The sequence below is a fragment of the Ursus arctos genome, unplaced genomic scaffold, assembly GCF_023065955.2.
Source record: "Ursus arctos isolate Adak ecotype North America unplaced genomic scaffold, UrsArc2.0 scaffold_2, whole genome shotgun sequence".
NCBI classification, from domain to species: Eukaryota; Metazoa; Chordata; class Mammalia; order Carnivora; family Ursidae; genus Ursus; species Ursus arctos.
The window spans coordinates 86,745,509-86,771,244 of record NW_026622874.1 but is presented as its reverse complement, the minus strand read 5'-3'; the positions used below and the strand labels follow the sequence as shown (position 1 = coordinate 86,771,244).

Below are 25,736 nucleotides of genomic sequence, written 5' to 3'. Positions count from 1 at the left end.
TCACTATTTATGTCACCCTCCTCATTAGCCTTGGGGGAATGGCCGTGCCTTATTCACAGCTGTATCCCCAGTGGCTGGTCCAATGCTTTGCATATAGAGGACGCTTAATAAATATTTGTTGAATGAATGAGTTGGGATGTTAGAAGCAAGTCAGGGGCTGCAGTGGAGTCTGAAGATTCTAGAAAGGAACCGGGGTCTGTCAGCTGGGGGTAGCCTGTGTGTCTTCAGGAGGTAGGGCTGAGGGGGAGGCTGTGTCCTGTCCTTGGCCTCGCTGAGGCTGGTCACGGTGATTGAAATTCTGCCACAGCCTCTGCGTGCTGTGGCGGCAAGGGTTGGGGGATATGCAGGCCCCTGGGCCTTTCATACAAATGAGCCTGGCCCCAGGCACAGGGCCAGGCAGAAATTGGGCTTTGGGGGATAGGAGGAGGTGAGAATTTTAATAAGTTTAATAAAAACTGGAAGTAAAACCCACAGTCCTGGGACTTCTCCGTTCTAGCAGTTTTAAATGACTTAGTGGACTGGGTGTAGCAAGGGATGCTGGGTGCTCAGGGGCCTGGTCTCAGGGGAAACAGGAAGAGGCCCAGGCACTGGTCCAAGGGAAGGCTGGACTCGAAGGGGCATGGCGAGGAAGGTGTCCTGGAGGTATGGCCAGGAAGGGGCAGGGCCTGGGTGTGGGCCAAAGGAGATCAAGGCCTGGGCATGTGACCTTAGATGGAAACCTGGGCAGGGCAGCTGGAGACCCTCAGGAGGAGCCTGCTCCCTCCTCTCCCCAGTGGCCAGGACTGCAGCCAGCTGGGGGCCGTACGGGCATAGGAGGCAACCCCAGGCAAGTGGGTTGGGGAGGGAACTAGGTGGGGAAACTGAGGCCAAAGCCCTGTTGTAGAGAAAAAGGCTGTGCTCTGAAGTCTCTTGCACATGGCTGGGGAGGAGGGTGCAGAGGGGGAGAGGCGGGAAGGATTTAATGCAGGGACTGGAGTTCTCCATTAACTGGAGGGAACGAGACTCTGAGGGACTCCTGGGACAACTGGCCAGGGCTCACTAGTCTGCACTGTCCCTAACTGACCGAGGCAGGAGCCAGGCCTGCCCTCTACTCCCAGGGCTTCCCGCCAGGCACTCTCCTTGCTAGGGTGTGAGCTCTAGGTCAGGATTGGGTCTGTCTTGTCATTCCTATATCCCTAGTCCCTGGCCCAGAGGTGGCCTTCATAAATGGTTGTTCATGAGATGAGTGTAAGAGCGCCTGCCTTACAGTAACCTAAGAGGGTACCTGTGTGTGGGAGGGGTACACGGGGGAGACAGCAAAGGCTGGAGACTCCCTAAGACGTGCTCCATCACAGGTGTGGAGAAGTGAAGGTGGGAAGCCGTGGTGTGGGGGGGATGAAGGGCAGACTGCCTGGGTGTGGATTCTCACCTCACCACCCACTGTGTGTCTTTGGTCAAGTTCTCTATTTTCCTTGAGCCTTAGTTACCCCTTCCCCAAAGCAGGGTCATAGTCCCACCATCAGCCCCTACCATATGGGCGGGTTGCAAGGATTTAAGCCACGAGCAAGGACTGAGTACTTAGCACAGTGCCCGGTGTGTGCTTGGCTCTCAGGATGATGCCTGTATCAGAACTGGTAACATCGTGGCAGTTTGGGGACCTTCATGGTAACAGTGACTTGGCATTACAGTGGCAATGTGTGTAGTTCACACGGAACTGTGTGTAGATACACAGAAACAGAGATACCTAGTGATAGGAGGTAGAGGGAAAGAAAGATGTCCAGGGAAAAACAGCAAGGGCCTAGAGACACAGGGAGGCAGACTAGAGAGATGTAGAGGGAGAGAGAGACCATGAAAATACATTTACTGCCTGTGGTTATAGCACGAGTGGGGGTGGGGGTTGGCGCATCCAAGCCCTGCTGTTCATGTTTAGCCAGCGTGGCCATTTCCACCTCCACTCTCCACCCTGTGCCAGTGTCTGAACTCCCCAGGCACCGAGAAGGCCTGTAAGCCTCCCAGTCCAGCAGACAGAATAGACAGGGCTTGTGCTGGGGCTGGGGACACTTCCCAGGGTGACCAAGGGGGGTATAGAGCCAAAGGGGCCTGTGGATTATTCTGTCCTGATGAATCCAGTTCAGGAAAACTTGCTCTGAGGTCCAGGCTGGGAGCGGGAAGACAAAGGGTCAGGTGCTGGGTGGCTCTGGAGCAGTGGGATTGAGGTGGGGAGGAAGCAGGAGGTCCCAGGAGGTTGCTGGACTGGAGCCACGTGTGGCCAGGAGCCCAGTGCGTGGGGGTGGGCGGGGCCGCCTCACAAAAGAGCACCCAGGCTGGTGCGGTCTTCATCTCCAGTGGAGACCCATGCTGTTCGTCCTGCCCGAAACACTGTTCCTCCTTCTTTCCTGCCTTCCCCTCAAGCCCCAGGTCAGGCAACCTCTCCTCGTGAAATCTTCTTCCACTTCTACCAGTTTCTCATCTATCCTTTGGGAACTGTTCTAAATTTGAAAATGTGTATATGGTAGTACAGTGCACTCCCTTGTCTCTGCCTTGCTTTTTTCACTTATTATTTCTTGGGGGTCATTTTTGGTCACCATATTTTAATCGACCCAATTCTTTTTCACTGGTGGATTATTAACTTAGTCAATATTTAGGGAGTCCCTTCTATCTTCCAGACACTGTTCTAGGCATCCGAGACACAACAATGAACAAAATAGACTCCATTTCTACTCCGGGGAGCCGCTGTGCTAGTAGGGAGAGATATTTAATAGTTTAACATATGAATGACATGCTAGGTAGGACGAGTGCTGTAAAGGCGGGGAGGGATATCCTACATACTGTGAGAAGGGGAGGCCAGTACGGTAAAGAGACCTTTGAGCAGGAACCTGAAGGAAGTTGACTTAGTTACTGATGTGTAGCAAGCTACCCCCACACTTAGCAGTTTTGTGGGTCAGCGATCTAGGCCAGATGAGTAGGAAGCTCAGGCTCCCGGTCTCTTGTGGGCTGTAGTCAAGCTGTGGGCCAGGGCCGCGGTCACCGCAGCGCTTGCCTGGGGCTGAAGCACCCACGTACAGGCTCACGCTCGTGGTTGTGGCAGCTTCGGTTCCTCACGGGCTGGTCACCTGGGCCTCTCCCGAGGGCTGCTTGCAACAGGACAGCTTGCTTCCCCCAGCAGAAGTGACCCAAGAAAGAGAAGGAAAGAGAATGCATGCTAAGAAAAGAGTGAGAGAGAGCCCAAGATGGAAGCCACAGTGTTTTCTCAAACCTAACACCAGAAGTGACATTCCATCACATCCGTATTCTGTCGGTAAATCCAGCCCGTACTCTACGGGAGGGGATTCCATAATGGTTCCACAATGAGGCAGGGATCATTCCAGGCCATCTTGGAAGCTGCCTCCCGCAGAAGTGGAGATCCGAGGGAAGGATGGCTCAGGTAGAGGGATTGCAAGTGCAAAGGCCCTGAGGTAGGAATATGCCTGGCACATCGAAGAGACAAGGAGGCCAGAGTGGCTGGAGAGGAGTGGGGGAGTGGAAGTGGTACAGAGGGTCCGGTCAGGGACGGAGACATAGATTTCTGTTGCCAACACTTAAGCCATTAATCCCTGGTTGGTGGACTTTTAGGGTGTTTTCAACCCTCTGCTGCAATGAATATCATTGTCCAGATATTCTTGTCCACATGAGCTAATACATCTGGGGGTAAATTCCGAGTAGTGGGATTGCCAGATTTCCCCTCCAAAGAGCTAACCTTCCTGCTGGCCTCCTCTGAGAATCCTTCATGCCCTTGCCTTCCCTGGTCCCTACCTTGGCCTGGTGTCCTGTCCTGGCTGTTTCACACTGAAGGTTTGTACTGTCTCCCCAGGCTCCCGTCTTCCCTCCATCCCAGCTCCCTCCCTCCAGACGGCCTCTGCTGCAGATGGCTGGGGAGTCTAAGAGCCCCTTGGAGGACACTTCCCCTTGATGGAAATTCTTTGCGCTTGGAAAATTCTTCTCACAAACGGTATCTTCTGTGTGCTTTTCCCAGGTGTTGGAAATTCCCTGATGGCTATTTTGAGACAGTGAGTTGATTCTGTGCTTGGCCACCATTTATCTCTGGGAAGGTGGCCGGCTGGCAGAATCTGCCAAAGGACAGAGCGCTGAGAACACCTGGCCTGGAAGGAGCGTCTGCTGCCCCCTCGTGTTCCCCCTCTGCGTAAAGCTAAGCCACACACGGCCACATGACATTTACAAGGCCTGGCGAGGCCTGGGGCCTCTGAGACCCACTGGGGTTGAGACCACATACAAGTCAACCAGCATTTACCAAGCATGCCCTGTGCGCTCTGTGCTTTTGCGTCTCATATGACAAAGTAGGGGAAGTGTCACCTGCATGCTTAAAAGCTTCTAGTGGCTTCCAGTTGTGTTTGGAATAAAACCCCAACCCCTCCCCAAGCTGGTCCTTCCCCACCTTCCTGCACCCCCTCACCCCTTCACTCCACAGGCTCCAGCCACACTGAGCCCTTCTCCCCATCCAAAGGCCTTGGCAATCTCTGTTCCCTCTGCTTGGGACTGTTCCCAGGCTTTTTCATGATCAACTCTTCCTTATCCTCCCAGTTCTAGTTTGAAGCCCCTTCCCAGAGAAGCCTTCCCTGATGATCTAATCTGAAGTAGCTTTCTCCAGTCACTCTGTCTCCTCATTCTGTTTCTTCCTTGAAATTTCATCTTTATTGTCTGTTTCTCCCACCTGACTGTCAGCTCCATGAGGACAGGGACTCTGTCTTGTTCTCCACCATATCCCCAAGACGTAGAAAAAATATCTGGCACACAGTAGGTACTCAAGGAATATTGGTTGTTATGAGTGGATATGCCTGGGTATTATTCTCACTTTCCAGATGAGGGAATGGGGGCTCAGAGATGTTAAGTGACTTGTTCATGGACACACAGCTGGGAAGTGGCAGAACTGAGATTCAAACCCAGGTCTGTCTGACTCCAACCCAGTGCTCTGTCCCCCGTTGGATGGCCAGACAGACATTGCTGGCTGTCCAGAGATGACTGGTGGGTGTCAGGCCAATGTTTGCAACTTGAAGGTTAGTGGTGTCTATGGGCAGGTGTGCTAGGGGGTCCAGGAAGCAGGCTGGAATGAGGGGCTGCTGCCCTCCTCATCCATCCCCCGCTGTGGATAGAGCCTCACTGTATACTGCCATGTAACACTACACATCCTGGCCAGGCCTGTGGGCTCTGAGACCCACTAGGGTGGAGACCACATAAGAGTCAACCAGTGACAAGACAGGCAAGGTCTGGGTCACCATCTGGGTCACCAATAGCTCTCAGTACCTCCTCCTCCACATTTCCATTTTTCTTATCATCATGCTTAGTCATACCTCTTCTCCTGAGGTTCAGGTTGCTTGGGAGGGCAGTGCTGTGTCCTTTATCTGGAGAATCTGGCCCTTCCAGGGGCTACAGAGAAATAGTCAGGGGTGCCCACTCTGGAGCTAGCCCACTTGGCCCTCCACATACATCCATAAACTTTCTGAGCCTCTGTCTCCTTATCTGTTAAAGAGAGAGTAACAGTTCCTCCTTCATAAAGTCCCCCAACGGGGTCAATGAGGTGGTGCATGTCAATTGCTGTCTTGTGTGCACAGTCAAGAACCCCATGACAGTAGCTTCGTATTAGTCACCATGTAGCCCAGGCATCACCCTGCAAGGCCTTCCTCCTTCCTCAAAGTCTGCCTGGGGTACCCCACGCCGCATTATCTCTCACATTGCCACCACGCTTCCCAGTTACTTGCTCTCCTCCATTCTTCTCCACAAGGACACACGCATCATTCGTGAACTTCCTTTGCAGGGACAAGTCATGGCTGAGCAGATGTATCAGTTAGGGTATTATAAATTGACCCGGGACACAGAGGGCCCTCTGCTCCGTGCTCTGGTGGGCGAGTAGAGTGAGCTGAGAGTGGCAGAGCAGGGGGGTTGGGGAGTGCTGGGGAAAACTAGCAGGAGTGGGAAAGCATGGTCCTCAGGACAGGAAGAACTCAAGACTCCATCCAGCATGTGTCAGCATCCACGCATGTCTGACCCAGCAGATGGAGCACTGCAGCAGGAGTCCTGGGGTCAGGTGGGGGTGAGGCTTGGCAGCGACCAGCGTAGCCTCCACACTATGCTCTAGGCACTGTTCTGTGTGCTCGTGGCTCATTCCTACAACCACGTGGGGAAACCGAGGCACAGAGCATTTAACAGCATTGCCCAGATCACATGGTTTGTAAGTGTTGGAAGCAGGATTTGGATGTAGGTGGTCTGATTCCAGAGTCCACATTGTCCTGCCTCCCATGACAGCGGCTCAGTGGTCTGCTGGATGGGGGAAGAGGCCCAGCCAGTATATGGGGATGGGAGAGGTGGTCTAATCTGGGATGTAGGGGTGGGGCGATGGAGAGGGCGTATTCCCAAGAGCCCTAGAAGACAGTGAGCCGCTTAGGAGGGAAGTGGCAGTTTGGTTGGGGAAGGCGTCTGTCAGCTGGGGCGGCAGGATGGGGTGCACAGGGCCACTCCTGGGCCAGGCCTAGGGAAGGTGAGCAGACCCCACCTCCAGGAGGCCTGGGTCAGGAGCAGCGCTGCTGAGCCTGTGGCCAGGAGTCTCTGGCTGCATGGCTGAGCCTTGCTGGGGCAGACAGGGCCGACCGGGGGGAGCTCTAGGTGAGGGCTGCCCCCGGGGCCTACACAGAGCCACCCTTCACTGGCCTTTGCTCCTTAGCAGCTCACAGACTCCGCTGCGGCTTGATGCCTCGCAGTCTGAGGTGTGGGGCCCTTGCAGCCTGGTCGTCGCTCTGAGCACCAGGGAGCCCTGGTGGGAGCACCGCTCTGACTCCTGGGCCTTCCTCAGAAGAGAGCGAGGCAGACTCACTCCCACCCAAGATGAGTATGGAGGGGACAGGCAGAGGGTCTCAGGCAGGGACAGCAGGGCCAACAGCAGCCAAGGCAGCAGGCGGCAATATCCAGGCCCGGAAGTGATGCCAGGCGCACCCTGGGCTCCCGGGTGCCCTGCCTCGCCGTCCTCCCTGAGCACCCCCGTCTGCCCTGAGACTTGCTCAGACCCAGGCAACCCCGGATGCTAACCCTGCAGAAGCTCTTAGCACTGGCCGGAGGGTGACGGGGACAGCGCACGTGCCCAAGCTCCACTGTCCCCACCTCACTTCAGCTTTCTCCTCTTGTCACCTGGCCCTGTGGGGCTCTGTGTGGGCTCCTGTCCCAGGAGAGGGGTGGGCCAGGAGGCGCCTCTCTGTGAGCACCCCTGAGCCAGAGGTCAGGAGGACGGGTGCCTGTAGGAGGGACAGCAGAGCCGCTGGGCTTCCAAGGAGGCAAGGCTGACAGCGCCCCGGGCCCGTGTCCTCAGGACCCCGCAGTGGCTCCTCACAGCGCACTTCCCACCTCCCTGCCCTGAATCTGAGCACAAATGTGAGTCCCCGGTCTCTGCTTACTTATCACCTCCCCAAAGGGGCCGGCCCTCTCTTCCTTGGCTCTTAACTACCACTTTGTCCTCATGCCCTCTTTTCCTTCACAGCATTTATTAAACTCTGAATTTTAAATGCGCTTATTTTCTGTCTTCCTCCCGAAGAACATCAGCTCTGTGAGAGCAGGGACCTTGTTTGTCTTACACACTCCTTTATTTCCCGGACCACGCGAGGACGGTCAAGTGCTTTGCAAACTGTAGAGTGCCCACGGACGGTGGGGAGGGCTGTCCGGAGGTTTTGCTCTCTGGAGGTTTTGCAGCAAGGCGGCAGCTCATCTCATTTTCCTGGTACTCGGGCAGCTTCCTGGACAGCGAAACTAATTGGATAGTATCACAGCGTCGCTGCAGGGAAGCGTGGCAGCCCAGAGCACTTAAATCTAACCAGCCAGAAGAATAGGATTTGCATTTCAGCTAATGTGACTGGTGGATGGAAGAGTAGCTTTGGGAGGAATGTTCTCAAGGTTGGGCAGGCATGAGGCGCGGGGCCCCAAACCCATCATAGTTTCCTCTGTGCAGGCCAGGGTCCCGCAGGGGCCAAATGGGAGGTGGGGGGGGGGGGAGCCCACTGCGTGAGACCCGAATACAATGGGTGTTCCTACCTGGACCTTGTGCGCATGGACTCGATATTCCCGGGAGAGAGAGACAGAGAGAACCAGACAGGGAGGGAGAGTCAGAGACAGAGGTAGAAGGGAACGGAAAAGGAGACAGAGGCAGATAGAGAAAAGCCAAAGGGAGGGGCCCACGCAGTGGCCCCAGTGAGCGCGTGCTCCAGGACAGTGAGATGGAGAGACGGGACTGTCCGGTGAGCGGCCCACCCCCCTGTGATTCCAGAGCCCCCAGTGCCTTTCCTAATGCGAGCATCTTGCCTCAAAGAGCATGCTTCTAGCGCTTCAAGATTCTTCTTTTCGATGCCACAAGGGCCCTGAAGGTTAAGCCGATTCCTTCCTCTGGTGCCCAACCCAAGAGAGACCATCGGTGGGCAGATTGGAGGAACGCTGACCTTGAACTTCCAAGGGAAAGTGTGTGCTCTCCAGGACGCACCCCCTCCCCCGGCCCCCTGATTCCCAAGGCTGTCACAGGGTGTGCGGCTGATGGGACACGCCCCAGCCTACAGCCCCCTTGGGCGCCTGGTAGCCGCTCTCACCCGATCCGCCAGTCCTCACACTTTGGTGTGCGCCTCTCGCTCCACGAAGGTTGCCACATCCACGGGGCCGTCACTTCCTTGGCATTTCCCTCTAAATCACTCACTTTTTTTGAAACTTAAATGTATTCAGAAAGGAAGCTTCAGATCATCACCGGAAATGAAAAGCCAGTAGTACTTGCAATAAATAGAAGGGAACTGTAAAACTGGGAAAATAAAAACATCACCATTGTAAAAACGTTCGTGTAGCATCTCAACCAGTGCCCCCTCCCCCCCGCCCCAGGGGCCCTCTGCCCTTCCCCCATCCCCACCCTGCCAGGGGACATTTGGTAACCTCTGGAGATATTTTTGGTTATCACCGCTTAGAGAGAAGGGAGGTGAATGTTCCTGGCATCCAGTGAATGGGTGGAGGCAGGGGATGCAGCTAAACATCCTGAAAAGCCCGGGACAGCCCGCCGCCACGGCCAAGGGCTATCTGGCCCCGGGTGTCAGTAGTGCTGAGGCTTAGAACTTCTGGTCTAAAGTAAGCGTGAGCACCTGAGGGAGGTGTGCCCCACACTCAGGCAGCTCTGACCTGGGTAGCTCCTCACCCTTCAGGCTCAGCTGCAACACCCCTCCCCAGGGACGCCTCCCCAGACGCCCAGAGCGGAAGACTCGGGCGTCAGCTCCTGCGGCCCCTGCACCGCCCGTCTCCTGGCTCCCTGGCCCTTGGCCTTTGCTTTCTGCCCGTGTCCTGGTCCCCCACGAGAGCTGCAAGCAGGCAGGGCCCACACCTGTCTTAGTCGTCTTTCTCCAGCCCTAGCTCGTAGCAGGTGCTCCATGGTTACACGGGGGATGAAAGAAGGCTGGGCAAAAAAGAGAGGGGATTCTGTCCCTGGGTCCCCCACTGTTGGCCAAACTCTGTTTGTCACCTGTGAACGGGACACCCTTTTAGGACTGCTGTGCCCAGTAGTACCCAGCAGATAGAAAGGTCCCTGGCAGAGGGAGAGCCCTGGGTAAAGGTTAGGGGCCATCTGCAGGTGGCAGGGATCCCTGGAGAGATCGGGGGCTTGTTGCCTCGTTCATTTCTTCTCCCATAGTTATTGAGTTGTCCCGGGGTGGTTGATAATGGCACCTCCTTTCCTTTCAAGTGTCCTAGCCTGGACAGTCAATGATGGGGACCCCTCACCCTCACTCTCGGGCCACAGTATCTAGTGGGGCAGGTGGAGAGTTGAGCAGTCACTGAGGCTTGAGAGAGCGGTCCACACTGGCTGTCTCTGTGCCACCGCTTGGGGACCCTGACCTTACAGGAGGTGCTCAGGCATCTCTGTTTAGCAGCGGGGTCTAGAGGCTGGGGGTGGGGCTGGCTGGGAGCCGCTGAGAAGGCGCCCCCTCTGCAGACAGGGCTTCAAGTATCGTGCATTGTGCCGGCATTGAGGCTGTTCCCCACAGACGCAGCCCAAGGCCAAGGCTTGGGTGCAGTGTCAAGACCACGTTCCTGGGGCGTGTGGATTTCTGGGGTAGAGGTGCAGAAGGCAGGGTGAGAGAGGGCCAGAGCCGTGGCCTGGGGTGTGGACATGTCAAGGGGGCCTTCCAGCTCTGTGTTGGATGGCTCTAGCTTGTTCTCCTCATTCCCACCCAGGTACGGGCTGGGGTGCCCTCCCCTTCCTCCTACCACCATCCTGCAGGGGAGGCCCACCCACTGTATTCGGTGCTTATGAGTATCTGAGGCCATCAAAATGGGGCTAGTGCATGGGAAGAATCGCATGGGAGCAGGCCCCAGGAGGGCATCCCTCTTTCTGAACGACCTTGAGGACGCACCGGCTTGTGTGCACGTGGCCAGCCCACCGGGATGTCCGCTGCTGTCTACTGTCCACTCGTGTTGGGAGAGGACCCTTTGTGGGGGCTGCCCCATGGCCCACACGCTCCCGGGAAAGTCCTGAAGGGGCTGCTCTGCTCGTGTCTGCATAGTTGAATTCATTCTTTCCTGGGACCCACTGTCCGCTCTTCCTCCTCCGCGTCCTTCCGCCAGGCAGGCAACTTGACCTGGTCTCCAGGGGGAGGGGAGAGAGGCCGGCTCTGCCTTATCACACGTTCTGCCAAACCTTTTCAGCGAGCGCCTGCATGCAGGCTTTGGAAGTCTGCAAAGCTGGGACTTGAACTCTTGTTTTCCCAGTCTTCTGTGACATCTGTGCCCCCAAGTCATTGAGATCTTCTCTCTGGTTGCCCAAATGAAGGAGGCTAATGGAATGCTGGGACCGGGTGGGGGTAAAAATCCACGATTTTTAACATCAAAAATCATCCCACCACCAAATCGCCCTGCGCTACCCCAAGACTCACCAGGAACTGGGGTCATGGCCTCAGGGACTCCTTCTAGACCCCCACCTGGTGGGGAGGGTCTGAGCCCGTTCATTGCCTGAGGCTCGAGGGAGGGGGCTGGGACGGACAAGGCTTGTGGCGGTTCAGTAAACCCAGTTCTTGAAATGGGAAGGTCCCCTATGAAATGCTCCCTCTGATTTGGCCACTTCACTCTAAAAGGCAAATAGAGAAAGGAGCAGAATCCAAACAAGCGTGTTGCTAATGACTCAAGTGGTCTGAAAGGGAGACATTTGCAGGAAGGGCAGAGTAATGGCAACGATCTAGACGGCGCAGCCAAGGTTGAGGGGCGACTCGGTAATTGCCAAGCTCCCGTAGGATCCCCTCGAGAAGAAGCCAACCGGCTCACCCCCTTGTCCTCAGAGGGCAGAGCAAGAAATTAGCTTAAACTGGAGCTGGAAAGATTTAGGTTATGTGTAAGGAGGAACTTTTAAAACCCTGAAATATGCTACGGAGAGAGGCTCCGGGTTCTCGGGAGAGTGTCTAAAAATAGCCTGGTCTTTAAAAATAGTTCTGGGCAAGCTTTAAACATAGCCTCAGCTCAGCTTCTTGGTCACGGTTTTCAGAGCAAGCGGACCCACGGTATGGGGTCCTCCCCAGGTCAAAGGGCTCGAGGGACAGTCAGAACCAGCCTTTGGTCTCTGTCTGGACAAACATTTGGATGGTTTAGACACTTACAGATACGGGATTTATTTTTCTGTCTGCCTCCCCGCTGATGGGTGTCACGAAGTTCCAGCCTTTAGAATCTCAAAGTTCTCTTTCCGTTGGGAGCGTATTCCAGGGCTGACGCTAAGTGGGTCAACCCCACCAGTTACCCCCAGTCCCTCTCCACTCCTGAGGCAGGGCTCCCCAGCATCTGCGGGTCAGCTGGGAATTCATCCATCTCAGCAAATCTCCCATCCCTCCGGCGACCTGCTCACCTGCCTCCTGACCTTAGCAGATGTGGCCTGGCCACGTCCTTGTCGCCTGGGGAGCTACAGCTGCCTCGCCCCTGACTGCCTGCCTCCCACCATCTCGTCCTCCACACGCCAGTCAGAGAGCTCTTACAGAAGCACGTCTGATTCTTGCCTTCTTGCTTACAGTTACGTGATTCCTGCCCATTTGCCCTCAGGACAAAACCCAGACTCCCTAGGAGAGCTCCAGAACTTTTCAGTGTCCTGTTTATCCCTCTAGCAGCGGCTCCCCCACCCACGTGCCCTGCCTCACGGCCCCAACAGCCCACCAAACCACCTTGCCTCTGGGCTCTGCCAGAGCTGGTTTCACTGCCGGGCCCACCCTCTTGGTCTTTCTGAGCCTGCAACTCTCAGCTTGGATGTCACCTTCTCTGGGTGACATTCTTTCCTGACCTTCCCATCCAAGTCTGGTCTAGGAGTCCAGCTGGGCTTCCCATGGGCCCCTGGCCTTCCCCCTTGGCTGCTCTGGCCCACGCCAGTCCCCAGTGTGTCTGTTTCTCCCCCCTCCCTAAGAACATTGGGAGACCAGTTGGCTTGTTCCCAGAACATCCCTCCCAGCTGAAAGAGAGGCTGGCACACAGCAGGTACTCGATATATGCTCAGCGACTCATCAGCTGAATGTCAGGCTACCCCAGCAGGGGCTTCCCCTTGGCAGCCCTCCTGCCCTGTCTCATCTGGTTTCAGCTTCCTTCCTTCCACCAGCCGTGTGACATCCTGACATGACATGCGTGGGATTGTTGGCAAATCCAGATTGGTGCCCATAAACACGAGAGTATTTATTTAGACATGAATGCTCTCCGAGTGTTTGGAGTAATAACTTAGACAGCATCTTTAATAATAAACTCTGTTATAAATTAATTAATCAGCTACTTCCCTGATATCTCAATTAAATGGAGCATGCCCTCAGCATAATACATCCAAACCCTGCAAGAGAGAGGCGGGCCAGAGGCTAGAGAGTCCTGGAAGCCAGGGGGCATCATTGCTGCGTACCCTGCCCCAGGCGGCATCTCCAGGCTGCAGAGTGTTCCCGCAGGAAGGGCCACCTGGGCCGGGGTCCACCATGGCCCCTCCCCACAGGGCGGCGACATGTCTTCGCACTCCGACGTGTCTGTGTGTCCTCTCCCAGTGCCGGCGTCCCACTGCCGTGTCGCCTGATCTCACTTTACGCTCGTGAGCTCAGACCCCACACGCATGCAGTGTGCGTGCTTGCCTGCACTTCCCCACTCCCCAGAAAGTCTATGTCACCCCTTCTGTCACTCCTTAAACTCCCCCCAAGTCCACACCCAGCTGGCTCACTCTCAGCGGACAGCCTGGCCCTGCTTGGTGGAGAGGAAACAGCGAAGCTGCCTCCAGCCCCTTGCCTGTGTGGAAGCTTCCCTGCCCTTCTTGCCTCCTCTCTGCCCTTCTTCTGCACTCGCCCTGGGGCTCCTCTGACCAGCAGTCTCCCCCAGTCTACTTGATTGCTCAGGGGGGAGTGCAGGCACATTCTCTGTCTCCCCTCTTCAGTATCCCTCCCTGAACATCACTGTCACCCCCTTTTTCGTGCTTCTCCACGGGTTTTGACTCCTTCTCTGGGATTACTTGGCTGCTTTTTCTCCTCGTTTTGCCTGTTGTAGCTGAGCGTCTGTCCCCAGTGGCCTGCATGTTGGCAAATTCAGGGTCACTTCTCTATCTTCACCTCTGACCTCACGGGCTGCTCCCTTCGTCTCAGCAAGCGTACTTCCCTGGCCCTGGCAATGCCACACTCGCTTCCTCCTGCTGCCCGGGCCCCTCGTCGGCCCGCTCTGCGCACCCCTGCTGCTCCGCTCAGCCCCAACATTGGCTTGGCTTTCTCTTCCTACGATCTCTCTTCGGGTGGTCCCTCCCCAGCCCTTGGCCCTGTGCCAGTGACTCATGCATTTAATCCCCAGCTCGGACTGTTCCCTGAACGCCAAACTTATATACCCAACCGCTCGCTTGCCATCTCTGTTTGGATGTAAAATATACATGTCCAACTAATATGGCCCAAATGGGATTCCACCACCCAACGTCTTCCTTCCTTCATCTTCTTCACCTGAGTAGATGGCACCACCATCCGCCCAGTTAGTTGCCCAGACTGAAACTCTGGAGGTCACCCTAGATCCCAGGTACCCTCGCCCCCACGCCCAGCCCGTTAGCACGTCCTGTTCGCTCCACCTTCACACCTGTCCCGGGGCTGCCAGGAGCTCTGCGCCAAGCAGCAAGCCTCCTGGATGGGCCTCGCAGCCGGGCTCCCTCCTCCACACCCTCTCCCCCGTCCTCTCTGTACCCGGTCACCAGAATGAGCTGTATGCGTAGCCTAGGCCTCTGCTTCCTCCCTCTGCGGGCTTCTGTCACACTTCGCATAAAAGCCAGATTCCTCACTGTGGCCGCAAGGCGCTGGCCACCGCCTGCCTTCCGGGACATCTCCACACACCTTCTCCTTAGCCCTCTGCAGCAGCCTCGTCTCCTTGCCACCCCCAGGCCGGGCTCCTGCCTTCAGCCTTTGCCCGCTTCTCTCGCTCTGCCCAGAGTGTTCTTCCTCAGACCTCCCTGTGGCTGCCTCCAGCTCCATTCAAACCTTTGCTTAAAAATCACCTCCCGAGGGGCACCTGGTGGCTCAGTGGGATGGGCGTCAGCCTTCGGCTCAGGTCTTGATCCTGGAGTCCCAGGATCCAGCCCCAATGTCAGGCTCCCTGCTCAGCGAGGAGTCTGCTTCTCCCTCTGCCCCTCCCCCTGCTTGTGCTCTGTCTCTCTCTCTAATAAATAAATACAATCTTAAAAAAAAAAATCACCTCCCCGGAGAGGCCATCCCTGACCACCCAGTGTGATGGCCCCCAGGATCTCTCTGTCACATTGTCCTATTTTATTTTCATCATGGCACCTCTCACTACAGGATGTTTTCCTGGTAACCTATGTGCTCGTCATCTGGCTATCTCCACTAGAAACCGAGAGCCTTGAGGGCAAGGGCCTCGGTCCATCTGTGTCAGTGGCCCCCACACACTAGACCAATGTGTGGCATATGAAAAGCATTTGATAACTATTCACTGACAGATTGAATTATGAATGATAAATAAATGAATGATGACTTGGATAGGGCTCATGTAGACGACTCGCTCTCCCCAGTTGTCAGATCTGGCCCTGCCCTTGCTCATTCCCATATCCCAGACCCAGAACTTTCCACTAGCCAGCCTAATCCTCCGCCACCACGCACCTTGACATCCATGGTCTGTTCATTTGACACATATCGAACACTTACTGTGTGCTGGGACTACAGACCTGGTGCCTGGACAAGTGTGCCGTCTAGAGGGCCTATGCAGTGAGTCTCAGGCATTCATTCATTCATTCATTCATTCATTCATTCATTCATTCAAGAATATATAGGGCCTCCTTCCTGCCAAGCGCTGTTCTAGATGCTTCACAAGTTTAAGCTACCTGATACTCATACCAGTCTATGGCAGGTGCTGTTATTACCCTCACGTTACACTTGAGGAAACTGAGGCACAGAAATGGGAGGTCATCTCCTCAAGGTCACACGGCTGATGAGTGACAGAGCTGGAAACTATAGACTCTCTCTCACTTTGTTTCACCCCTGCTTCACCTTGGGCTTACCTTCTGACCCTCCCGACACTGTCTCTTAATTCTGGGCCCATGCCAGCCCCTCTGGACTTGACAGCTGACTTTCCTTCTTTGGTCTGACCAGCGGAGGGCAGGGCTGGGAGTCGTGGCAGCCCTTCCTGCTCTGGGGTCTGGCAGGCATCACACCCAGCCCAGCTCTGGCTCCTTGGTCAGTGTCACCCCCAGTGCTCTCCAGCGTCCCCCAGGGGCTGGGAGGAGCCATGGCCACCTCACCACGTGGGTTGTGGGTCAGGGCTCTCGTCTATGGCGTCAGGAGTTGGAAAATGAGGTTTACAGCCATGAGTTTCCTTCCCGCCGGGAAGCAGCAGTCCCAGAGCAGGAAAACCTCATTCTTTTAGTTGATGCTAATTTAGGAAGCGCAGTAACTCCGCAGAAAGTCACTTTTTCGCTCAGAGGAGCTGGAAACAATTCCTTCTGTGGAGGGTTTGTACGACAGATGCTACCATGGACCTCCCTTTGCAGAACAGACATGCTTCCAGAAATACGGGCTAGGGTCAGATTTTTAAAGGAGAGTCTTCAAAATGCAATCAGAGACTCTCACCAGCCTATCTTCGAGTGAATTGTCATTTTCTTAAAGCACGGCCTTTCATATTTGGGAGTAAATGGAATTCGATTGAGAAATCGATGCTTTTTCAAGCTAACAATTTGGAAAATTAATTATTCTGCCAACAGGCTGGGTCTGGCTTCTGGGTCTAGCTAGGAGTTTTCATTATGTCCCCACTGCCCTAACACAAGGAGGGGTTGTTCTCATGAAAGTTCTCCTTCTTTAGTAGCTGCTCATTAGAATACCTATGTCTACTAATGTCCCCACTTTATAGATGAGAAAACCAAGGCACCCAGAGGTCACAGAACTTGGAGAGCATCTGGACTGGCGTAGTACAGAAGGAACTGAAGAAGTTAGAATAACAGAGTGTTTGGAGAGCAAGCTCCCTCCCCTAGAAAGGGACTGGGGGGGGGACTAGGGAAGGGGTCAGGACCCCACCAAAGGCACAAGGCTCCTGGGTAGAGCAGCAATTTCAGGCAAAATGAGCACTGGGCAGCTAGGAGGGGAGGCTTGTCCTCACAGCTAACGGACTCTACTGTGAGTTATGAGGACTAAAACAGTGTGACATTGACATTGGAACAGAGTGACATTAGGACACGGACTCATATACATGTGGGGCTTGGAATGTAAGTGTCATTTAAAATCAGTGGAGAAAGAACAGGTCATTCTATAAGGATTCAAAATAATTAGCTGCTCATTAAAAACAGCTCACACCATTCACCAAGATAAATTCCGGGTGAATTAATATAAAAATATAGGACCGTGTATTTATGATGCTGCTTTTCTGAGCTATTTTTTTTTTTTAGAATGACATTGCTCTTTCTTTCTTTCTTTCTTTCTTTCTTTCTTTCTTTCTTTCTTTCTTTCTCTTTCTTTCTTTCTTTCTTTCTTTCTTTCTTTCTTTCTCTTTCTTTCTCCCTCCCTTCCTTCCTTCCTTCATTTCTTCCTTCCTTCCTTCCTTCCTTCCTTCCTTCCTTCCTTCCTTCCTTCCTTCCTTCCTTTCAAGATTTTTATTTATTTGAGAGAGACAATGAGCAGGGGGAAGGGCGGAGGGAGAGGGAGAAGCAGACTTCTCACGGAGCCGGGAGCCCGACGACACGGAGTTCGATCCCAGGACCTGGAGATCATGACCTGAGCGAAAAGCAGAAGTTTAAATGATTGAGCCCCCCCCCCAGGCACCCCTACGGTGTGGTTTTCTAAAAGTAGACACAGGAAGGGAAAACCGAAAAGGAAAAGACTGGTAAATTTGAGGATATCAAATATCAAAATGTATGACAAGAGCGGCTTTATCCATAACTGCCCAAACTTGGAAGCAACCAAGATGTCCTTCAGCAGGTAGATGGCCCGCAGGTGAGTGACCTGTGATGCGTCCAGACAGTGGAACATCATTCAACACTAGAAAGCCATGAGGAGACTTGGAGGAAACTTACATGCATCTTGCTAAGGGAGAGAAGCCGATCTGAGAAGGCTACACACTGTATGATTCCAACTATATATCATTCTGGAAAAGGCAAAACTATGAAGGCGGTAAAAAGATCAGTGTTTGTCAGGGGGTTAGGGGGAGGGATGAGTAGATGGAGCACAGGGGATTTTTAGGGCTGTGAAAATAGTTGACGCGGTAACGGTGGCTACATGTCATCATACATTTATTAAAATCCATAGAATTTACAACACAAAGAGCAAAACTTAATGTAAGCCAAGGATTTAGTTAATCAGACTGGATCAGTTTTGGTTTGTCAATTGTAACAAATGTATTGCACTAATGCCAGATATTAATCATACGGGAAACTGTGGGGGTGTGACCTCGGGCACAGAGGAACTCTAAGTTCCCCTCACTTTTTCCGTAAACCTCAAACAGCTCTAAAAAGTAAACTCTATTAATTAAAAACCAAAAAGATGCTCAGTACGTGGGAAAAGGCAAGCAGTAAAGTCTCGGTGGTCTATGCAACAGACAGGAGTAGTATCCAGAATACATAAAGAGTGCCTACCAATTATAAGGGAGAGTATATTTTTTTAAAAAAAGAAAAAATTGACAAAGGATGCAGACAGGCACTGTGGAGACAGAGGTAGGGATGGTCAATGAACACGTGAAAAATGCCCAAGCTCACTAGTAATGAGGGAAACACAAAACATAAAATGATGTTGAAGTGTCATTCTGCATCATGCAAGGGGCACGATAGTTAATGTTTTGGAATCTCCAGTGTTGGTGAAGATTTGGGTAAGGACGCCCAGACAGCTGGCAGAAGCACAAGATGGGGCTACCACGCGGGAGAGCGATTCCCCGACATGGGCTCAAATTTAAAATGCATAGGCTTTATGAGCCGGTAATTCTTATTATTCCCTCTGGAGAAATACTTGCTTGTAAGCACAAAAAGACTTGCAGAAAGGTGTTCACTGCAGCGTTGCTCATGGAGCAAAAAGCTGGAAATAACAATATAACCATCAATTGGATAAATAAAACATGGTATTCGTTATTAAGGAATCATACGCATCGGTTCCAAAGAATAAGATATATCTGTTACGTACCTCCTGGCAAGTTCACCCAGAATGGTGTCCAGTAAAGAAAAAGATGTCCATGTGGCTCACCGTTCTTCTCCTTCTAATAGACTGAGCCAGGGCAGAGAGGAGCAGAGAGGGTGGTGTTCGGTGTGACAGCCCAGGACAGTTCTGCACCACCGGCCAGGGCACAACTAAGGATGCAGTCCTCGGGCCTGGCAGAGACAGCCTGGAGGAGGGCGGCCCTTTACAAGGCTCCCGAGGTGGCCTCAGCACCTGTCATGGTGCCTGGATTTCCTCCCTGAATTTCCTGACTCAAGTGCTCCCCACCAGCTCACATCTGCGGTCCAGGTGTAGCGAGAAGTGTCTGTGGGGCGCTCTGCGTCCTTGGTCTCCGTCGGGCGGGTCCAGCGACCGAAGTGAGACCCAGAGGTGTGCTGGAGCCTGCTGGCGCCAGCTCGTGAGCCCCGACTATGCACACCTCTGCTCTGCTCTGTGCTGCTTTCAGAGACATCACATTGGTAGCTTGAAATTGGCCATAGTGGGAGTCGTTGCACCATGGAACAGGGCAAATGCTATGAATCAGGGCTTTTCTTTTCCCTCTGGAGAACCAGTTGTTAAACATTTGTCTTCACACTATGGGAACGCAGGATGGCCCCCTCCCTCCACTCCCCACACTGGGTTCCAGGCCGCAGAGCCCTGCTCCCTCTTTACTTCCATCTCTGCTTAACCTCCACCTCTCCTCCCCTTACCTCCATCTTTCCTCTTGTCTCCTCTTCGAGAAGAGGGGAGAGGGTGATCGGGCAACCAGGGGAGGACAGACGCCCACTGGGCAGCATGGGAGAAACCCGGGAGTTGAGGGCATTTGGATCTAGGCACCAGTCACAGCAATGCCGTTGACTCCTTTCGTGACCAGGGACAGAATTTACCACTCCAGACTTCTGTTTTCTCACCTGTGAAATGGGAATAATGATACTCAGGGCTGCCATATACAGCCTTGCAGGCATGGTTCTGCTTCAACTCCAGGGATGCACATGCACGTAGACTGCATTGTGAATGGACCCTATGGAGATGTGCAGTGGGCAACCTGAGCAACAGTACATAGTCCTGATCATGGTACTTCATGATACTTTAGAGGGTTGTTATGAAAAGTAAGAGGTAATAACACAGAGTGCTCGGCTCACAGCAGGTGCACAAGCGTGATTGTTTTCCTTTCTTGTTATCTACCCCTTCCCTCCTCAATACTGTATCACTTTATCATAAGGGTAGGTTTGTGAGGGCTCCAGACACCATGGCCCACACAGAGAAATGCCCCCAGGCTTGTAATAATCCTGCTAGCTGTAACGATTACATGCCCCGTAGGCACCGACCCTGAGGCTGCCTTGCCTCATTCACCCACCCTTCGCCTTACCCATCACAGTCCTCATCTTAGGGTTCAGGGATTTGAATGAAGCTCAGAGAGTGAAGCTCTCCCCAGGGCTACATGGCAAAAGCGTGGTGGAAGAGGATTTCCGCTCAGATCCCTGGGAATCCAAGTTTTCCCAGCCAGTGGGCTCAAAAGATTTTTGTTTCAAAAGATTTTTGATCGTGAGCCACAGAAAAGCATTTCATGTTTCAGTCCACACACACAGACGTATGCATAGAACTGGAAAGTTTCACAAAACAATATTCACTCTTGCTACACTTGATGGTATCCGATATGTCTATTCTATTTCATTCCGTTCTTGTTGCTTTTTTTTTTTTTTTTTTTTTTTTTACTGCTGGCCATCAGTGAAGGTGATTTCATGACCCACCAGTCTGGTGAGTCCAGACCTGCAGTTTGAAAAATACCCTCTAGGCTGCTTCTCCAAAATGACCTTCTAACATAGGCATCAGCAAACTATAGCCCACGGACTAAATCCGGCCCAGTGCTTGTTTTTATAAATAAAGTTTTATTGGTACACAGCCAGACTCATTTAGGTATTGTCTTCGGCTCTTGTGTGCTACAGCAGTAGAGAATTAGTTGCAACAGAGACCGCATGGACCACAGAGCCTAAAGTATCTACTTATTTGGTACTTAACAGAAAACGTTTGCCCATCTGTGTCCAGATCTGACCCTGTCTCCCTTGTTTAATTTCCCCAGGCCTGCCTTTTGCCCTCTTGCTCGAGCTCAAGCTCCTTGGCTGGCTTAGAAAAGCACCACCCTCTGGCTTCCCTGCTCTGGTCCTGCCGAAGGCCCTTCTCCTTCCGTGCTGTCCCCCAACACTAACAGGCCCATGGGGCAAAGGGGGACAGAGCCCCACCTGGCTTCCTGACCGCTTGTTCTGCCCCCCCACAGGCCTGCTGGGAATGGTAGCACACATGATGTACACGCAAGTGTTCCAGGTCACTGTGAGCCTCGGCCCTGAAGACTGGAGACCCCACTCCTGGGACTACGGGTGGTCCTTCTGGTAAGTGGCTTTGACCTTCAGGCATGCTGGGACTTCAGCAGCTCGGCCCAGCTGGGGGGGCGAAGGGCAGAAGAAGGCAAAGGGAGCTAGCCCGGAGTCCAAAGGCACTTTGAGACCCTAGAGCTGGGGTTGGCAGACTGTGGCCCATGGGCCAAATCAGGCCCACCACCTGTTTTTACACCGCCCTCAACTTAAGGATGGTTTTTACATGTCGAAATGCTGGAAAATAAACCAAAAGAAGAATAACATCTTGTGATGTGTGAAAATTATGCAAAATTCAAATTTCAGCGTCCATAAATCAAGTTTTATTGGGACAGAGCCACACTTAACGTTTGCATGTTGTCTGTGGCTGCTTTCCCACTACAACAGCAGAGCTGTGCTTGTGACCGACACTCAATGGCCCACAAAGCCTAAAATATTTACTACCTGGCCCTTTACAGAGGAAGTCTGCCGACCCTGCCACACAGGCTGCTCTGGAAGGTGGAGATGGAAGCTGGCAAGTCGTGGGGGCCCTGGGAAGTCTGATAGGCTGGGTGGGCAAAAGAAAGACAGGATCAGCACTAGACTCCCATGTATAAGTAAACATGGTTGCGTATTCGTTCAGGTCACAGAAAAGTCCAGGTGGATCGGCTAGGGTGCCTTGGGTTGTAACAGAAAAATCCATCCACGTCTGTCCAAGCAATATGAAAATATGTTGGTTCCTGTAAGTGGCAGGTGCAGCTGTGTTGTGGACTTCAGGGTACGGTTGATCCAGGGTCTCTGATGTCATCAGGACGGACTGCTCCTCCTCTGTGATCGTCTGCACACGTTAGCCTTGTCCCTGGCTGGGCTTCCCTCCTGGTGGTGAGAAAGCTGCTCCTGAGGCTGGTGCTTCTTCCTTCACATACGGGGGAAGAAAGGGCTTCTCTTTCCTGACACTGACTAAAGTCCCAAGCCTCCCTCTGATGGACCCAACTTAGGTCATTTTCTCTCTCCTGAATCATCACCATAGCTAAGGGAATGTCATGAGCTCATTGGCTCAGCTTGCCCACACTCACCTCTGGAGCGAGGAATGAGCCAAAAAGTCACAAATGGTGAGTGGGTAGAATGGATGCTGGGTGAGCTACCAAAATGTCTGCTTCAGGCATGGCTGGAACCAGGTGATTCATCAGTAGGTTACTCAGTCTCCCCTTTCCACTTTCCTGCCTCTGTTACCTTTGTGTTGGTTGGCTTCATTCACAAGCAGCTTTTCCCTAAGCAAAGATGGTCACCAAGCTGAGGTCTAGGCTTACATTTTACAAAGGTAGCAACACCAGCAGAAAGATGGGGCCTCTTCCCAATATTTCCAGCCAACATCCTGGTTATGGCTTTCATTGGATTAGCTTAATTCATGTGTCCAGCCCAGGACCAACGATTTAGACCCTGAGGAGACTGGACTACTCTAATTGGTCTGGCCTGAGTCACAAGGTCAAGGAGGAGGGATTGGCCCCACCCAAACCCTTGGACAAAGAGAGGAGGAGGAGAGGTCCCCCAATGGAAAATTGGGGGTGGGGTGGGGTTATCAGAAGAAGGAATGTGTGCTGGAAAGATGGCGACAGCAGATGTCCAGGTCTGCTGGTCCGCAGGTCTGCTTCTGGTGGCTGGGGACATTTATACACGTAGTCATTTTATACGTATTTACCGAATGATTACTTGGGGACAGCCACTCTCCTAGGTGCTGGGGGCACAGCAGTGGCCAAGACACTGTTGTAACAGGCAATTGAGACAAGTAAACAAGCTATCATGTGGCTATGGGGGGTTCGCAGACGGGTGTGGCAGCACAGAGAAGGGGTTGCGGACCCAGCTCTGGGCAGGGAGGGTCCTCTGGGGAGAATGTGGTCAGGTGGAGTAGTGGAGGAGGGAATAAGATAGGGTGCTAGGCGGGGGGGGGGGGGGGGGGGGGGGGGGGGGGGGGGGGCGGCGGGTACAGAGACTTTGGAGGAAGATGGTCAGAGTGGAGCAGGAAGGGCTCCAACTCAGAAAGACCCCCTTTCAGAGCAGTGGGGACTCCTGCTGATTTGGGCCCCTTCCCACTCTCTGCTTGGCCCCGCCCCTGCAAAGGCATGTGCCTTAAAGGGCCCTGGACCCTGCAACACCAGCCCTGATCCCTCGAAGTGGAAGCACCGCAGGGAAACCAGCTGAGGCTCTGGCTCCCTTTTACCCAATGCTTCCCTCCCTCTCACAGTTCCTGCCTGAGCTCTTGACCTCGGAAGCTGGTCATCTGAGCTAGAGAAGGGGACAAGGGAAAGGAATGAACATTTTTGAGTGTTGAGCACGTGTGTAAAATCTCAGCTGTGTATCGAGCCCTGGTATGTCGTCCTTGTCACAGCGCTATGGGGCGGGTACTTCGTGGAGAGGAAACTGAGGCACAGGGAACTTAAGTCACCCATCCAGGCTATCTGGATGCTGAGAAGCAGAGTGGGGAGCTGAACCCCGGCGGTCTGGCCTCAGAGCCCACACCCTCAGCCTCTGTATTGTGCCTCTCTGAGAACGGGGTGAAACAAAGACAGTTTGTAGATGTGCTTAGCACCCTGTTTGACACATAAGTGCTCTTAAACATCAGCCTTTTCTTTTTAAAGGAGTTTATTTATTTATTTAGAGAGCACACAAGCTGGGGAAGGGCAGAGGAAGAGGGAGAGAGAGAATCTCAAGCAGACTCATGCTGAGTGCCAGCGCAGAGCCCGATGTGGGGCTTGATCTCTTGATCCTGAGATCACGACCTGAGCCGAAATCAAGAGTCTGGCGCTTAACTGACTGAGCCACCCAGGCGCCCCAGACACCAACCCTTCTAATATTACCGTTATTGGTATGAAATTAATACATGCAAAACCCTGAGTTGCAAGTGTGAAAACCAGGGCTCAGATAGGTTGGGTCACTCACCCTGGGGCCCACAGCCTTAAGTGGCCGTAGGATTTGGAGCCCCCTCCTCCCATAGGCCTCTCTAGAAGCCTCTAGCTCTCCACCCTGGCACTCAGCGTCTAAAACCCAGCCTGCTGGTGTCGGCCACGGGAACCTTTCTTTCCCTGAAAGCTGGGCCTCCAGCCCTGCTCCTCTGCTCCTCTCCTCCCTTGGGACCGGCCTCATTCTCATCTGACTTATTTAAGGCCAGGGCCCAATGTGCGGCCCCTATTAGGGCTGATCCATTTCTTCTTGTCACCGAGGCCTGCGAGATGGATCAGCCCCATTTTTCATCCCTTGCTTTTGGGGCCTTGCCAGGGCTGTGCAGTGTCATTTCTCTTGTTTAATATGTGTGAGGCCATTTGTCAAAATTCTGGCCCCTGCGCCGCCCCTGTCCCCACCCCAGGCACCAGAGAGGAGACCAGCTTTGAGACCAGACGGTGCTGGCCTCTGTCTCCCCGCCCAGCAGAGCAAGACAGACTGTGGGGGCTTGGGAGGTCGGGGAATCGGAGACGCCCAGCTGATGTTGGGCACCAGCTGCTGGGAGGGAAGCCTGCACAGGAAGGGGAAGGTTCCTTGGTTGGGAATCAGACAGCCTGGCTCCAACCTTACCTGGACATGCATGGCTGGGCCGCTGTGGGCCGGCGGCGTGGAGGCGTGGGTGAGGCCAGAGGAATCAGCTTGGGAGCAGACCCCCAGTCTGATGCTCTCCGGCTGTGGGCTCACACCAGGTCACTCAGCCTCCCGGGGCCTCAGTATCCTCATTTGTAAAATGGGGATGGCCTGAGTCTACTCATGGGGCTCTTGAGAGCAGTGCATCGTGTTTCTCTTCATTTAGACCACAGCAGCCTCAAATACAAATGTGTTATTGTCTCTTACGGTTTAGTGGGTTGACCGGGCTTGGCTAGGTCATCCTTGTCAGGGTCTTCCATGACGCTGCAGTGGGATGTTGGCCACAGTGGCACCCTCTGGGGCGTGGCCGGGCAGGACGTCCAAGCGGGCCCCTCCCAGCACGGGCTGGGGGATGCTGGCTGGGGCTGGGGGCTCAGCTAGGCTGTCAGCGGGAGCGGCTTCCTGCGGGGAGCACGCGTTCCAAGCAATCCGAGCAGAAGCTACAAGTTTATTTTATGACCTTGCCTCAGGAGTCACACTGTCACTTCTGGTGCGTTCTGTTGGTCAAGAGCAAGTGATGGGGCCGGATTCAAGGCGAAGGGGCCGCACAAAGGGTGAGCCTGAGGAGGTGAGGCTCGGGGCGGGGCATCTCTGGGGAGGAGCTACGATGAGGACCGTGCGAAGCGATGCGTGTGAGGTGCTTAGCACAGAGGATGTGCTCCACGAATGTTGCTGTTAGAGGCAAGCAACCCAGCCTCTCGGCGTATCCGTCTGTAGAGCAGGTAACAGTCACGCGTGCGTCATAGGGTTGTTGGAGGGACTACGTGGACCAAGCTCTTAAAGCGCTTGGTACACAGTAAGTGCTCCTAAGTGGCGGTCATTCTAAGTGGTGACAGTGATTTTGAACCTTTGGTAATGCTGCTCTCACTTGCTGGGAGGCACGTGCCCCGAATGGCCAAGTGATGACTCCCGGTGGGCGTGCAGGCAGCCCCTTGCTGTCTGTGCTCTGGCCTTCACCTGCCCTGGCCGTGCCCTCCCGTCCCTGCCTGACTCCCCGCTTTGGCCCTAAGCCGCAGAACCCCATCCTCGCCTGAGCCCGGGGCCCCTCCGGCCGTCCTGCCTGCCTTCCCTGCCCCCCGCTCCAGCTCTGTGTCTCAGCTCCCCGAGCTGTCTGGTCTTGCCATGCTAACTCCCACGGAGGGGCTAC

At 53.9% G+C, this 25,736-nt stretch overlaps 1 protein-coding gene across 1 annotated transcript in view; it reads left to right on the top strand.

Annotated features, from left to right (window-relative positions):
• The window catches only part of GSG1L (GSG1 like), a 205,187-nt gene that overhangs the window by 147,052 nt on the left and 32,399 nt on the right, over window positions 1-25,736 (top strand). The window contains exon 4 of the mRNA XM_026515663.4: window positions 20,890-21,001. Within this exon, the coding sequence (XP_026371448.2) occupies window positions 20,890-21,001 (112 nt within the window). The remainder of the gene's footprint in view (window positions 1-20,889; window positions 21,002-25,736) is intronic.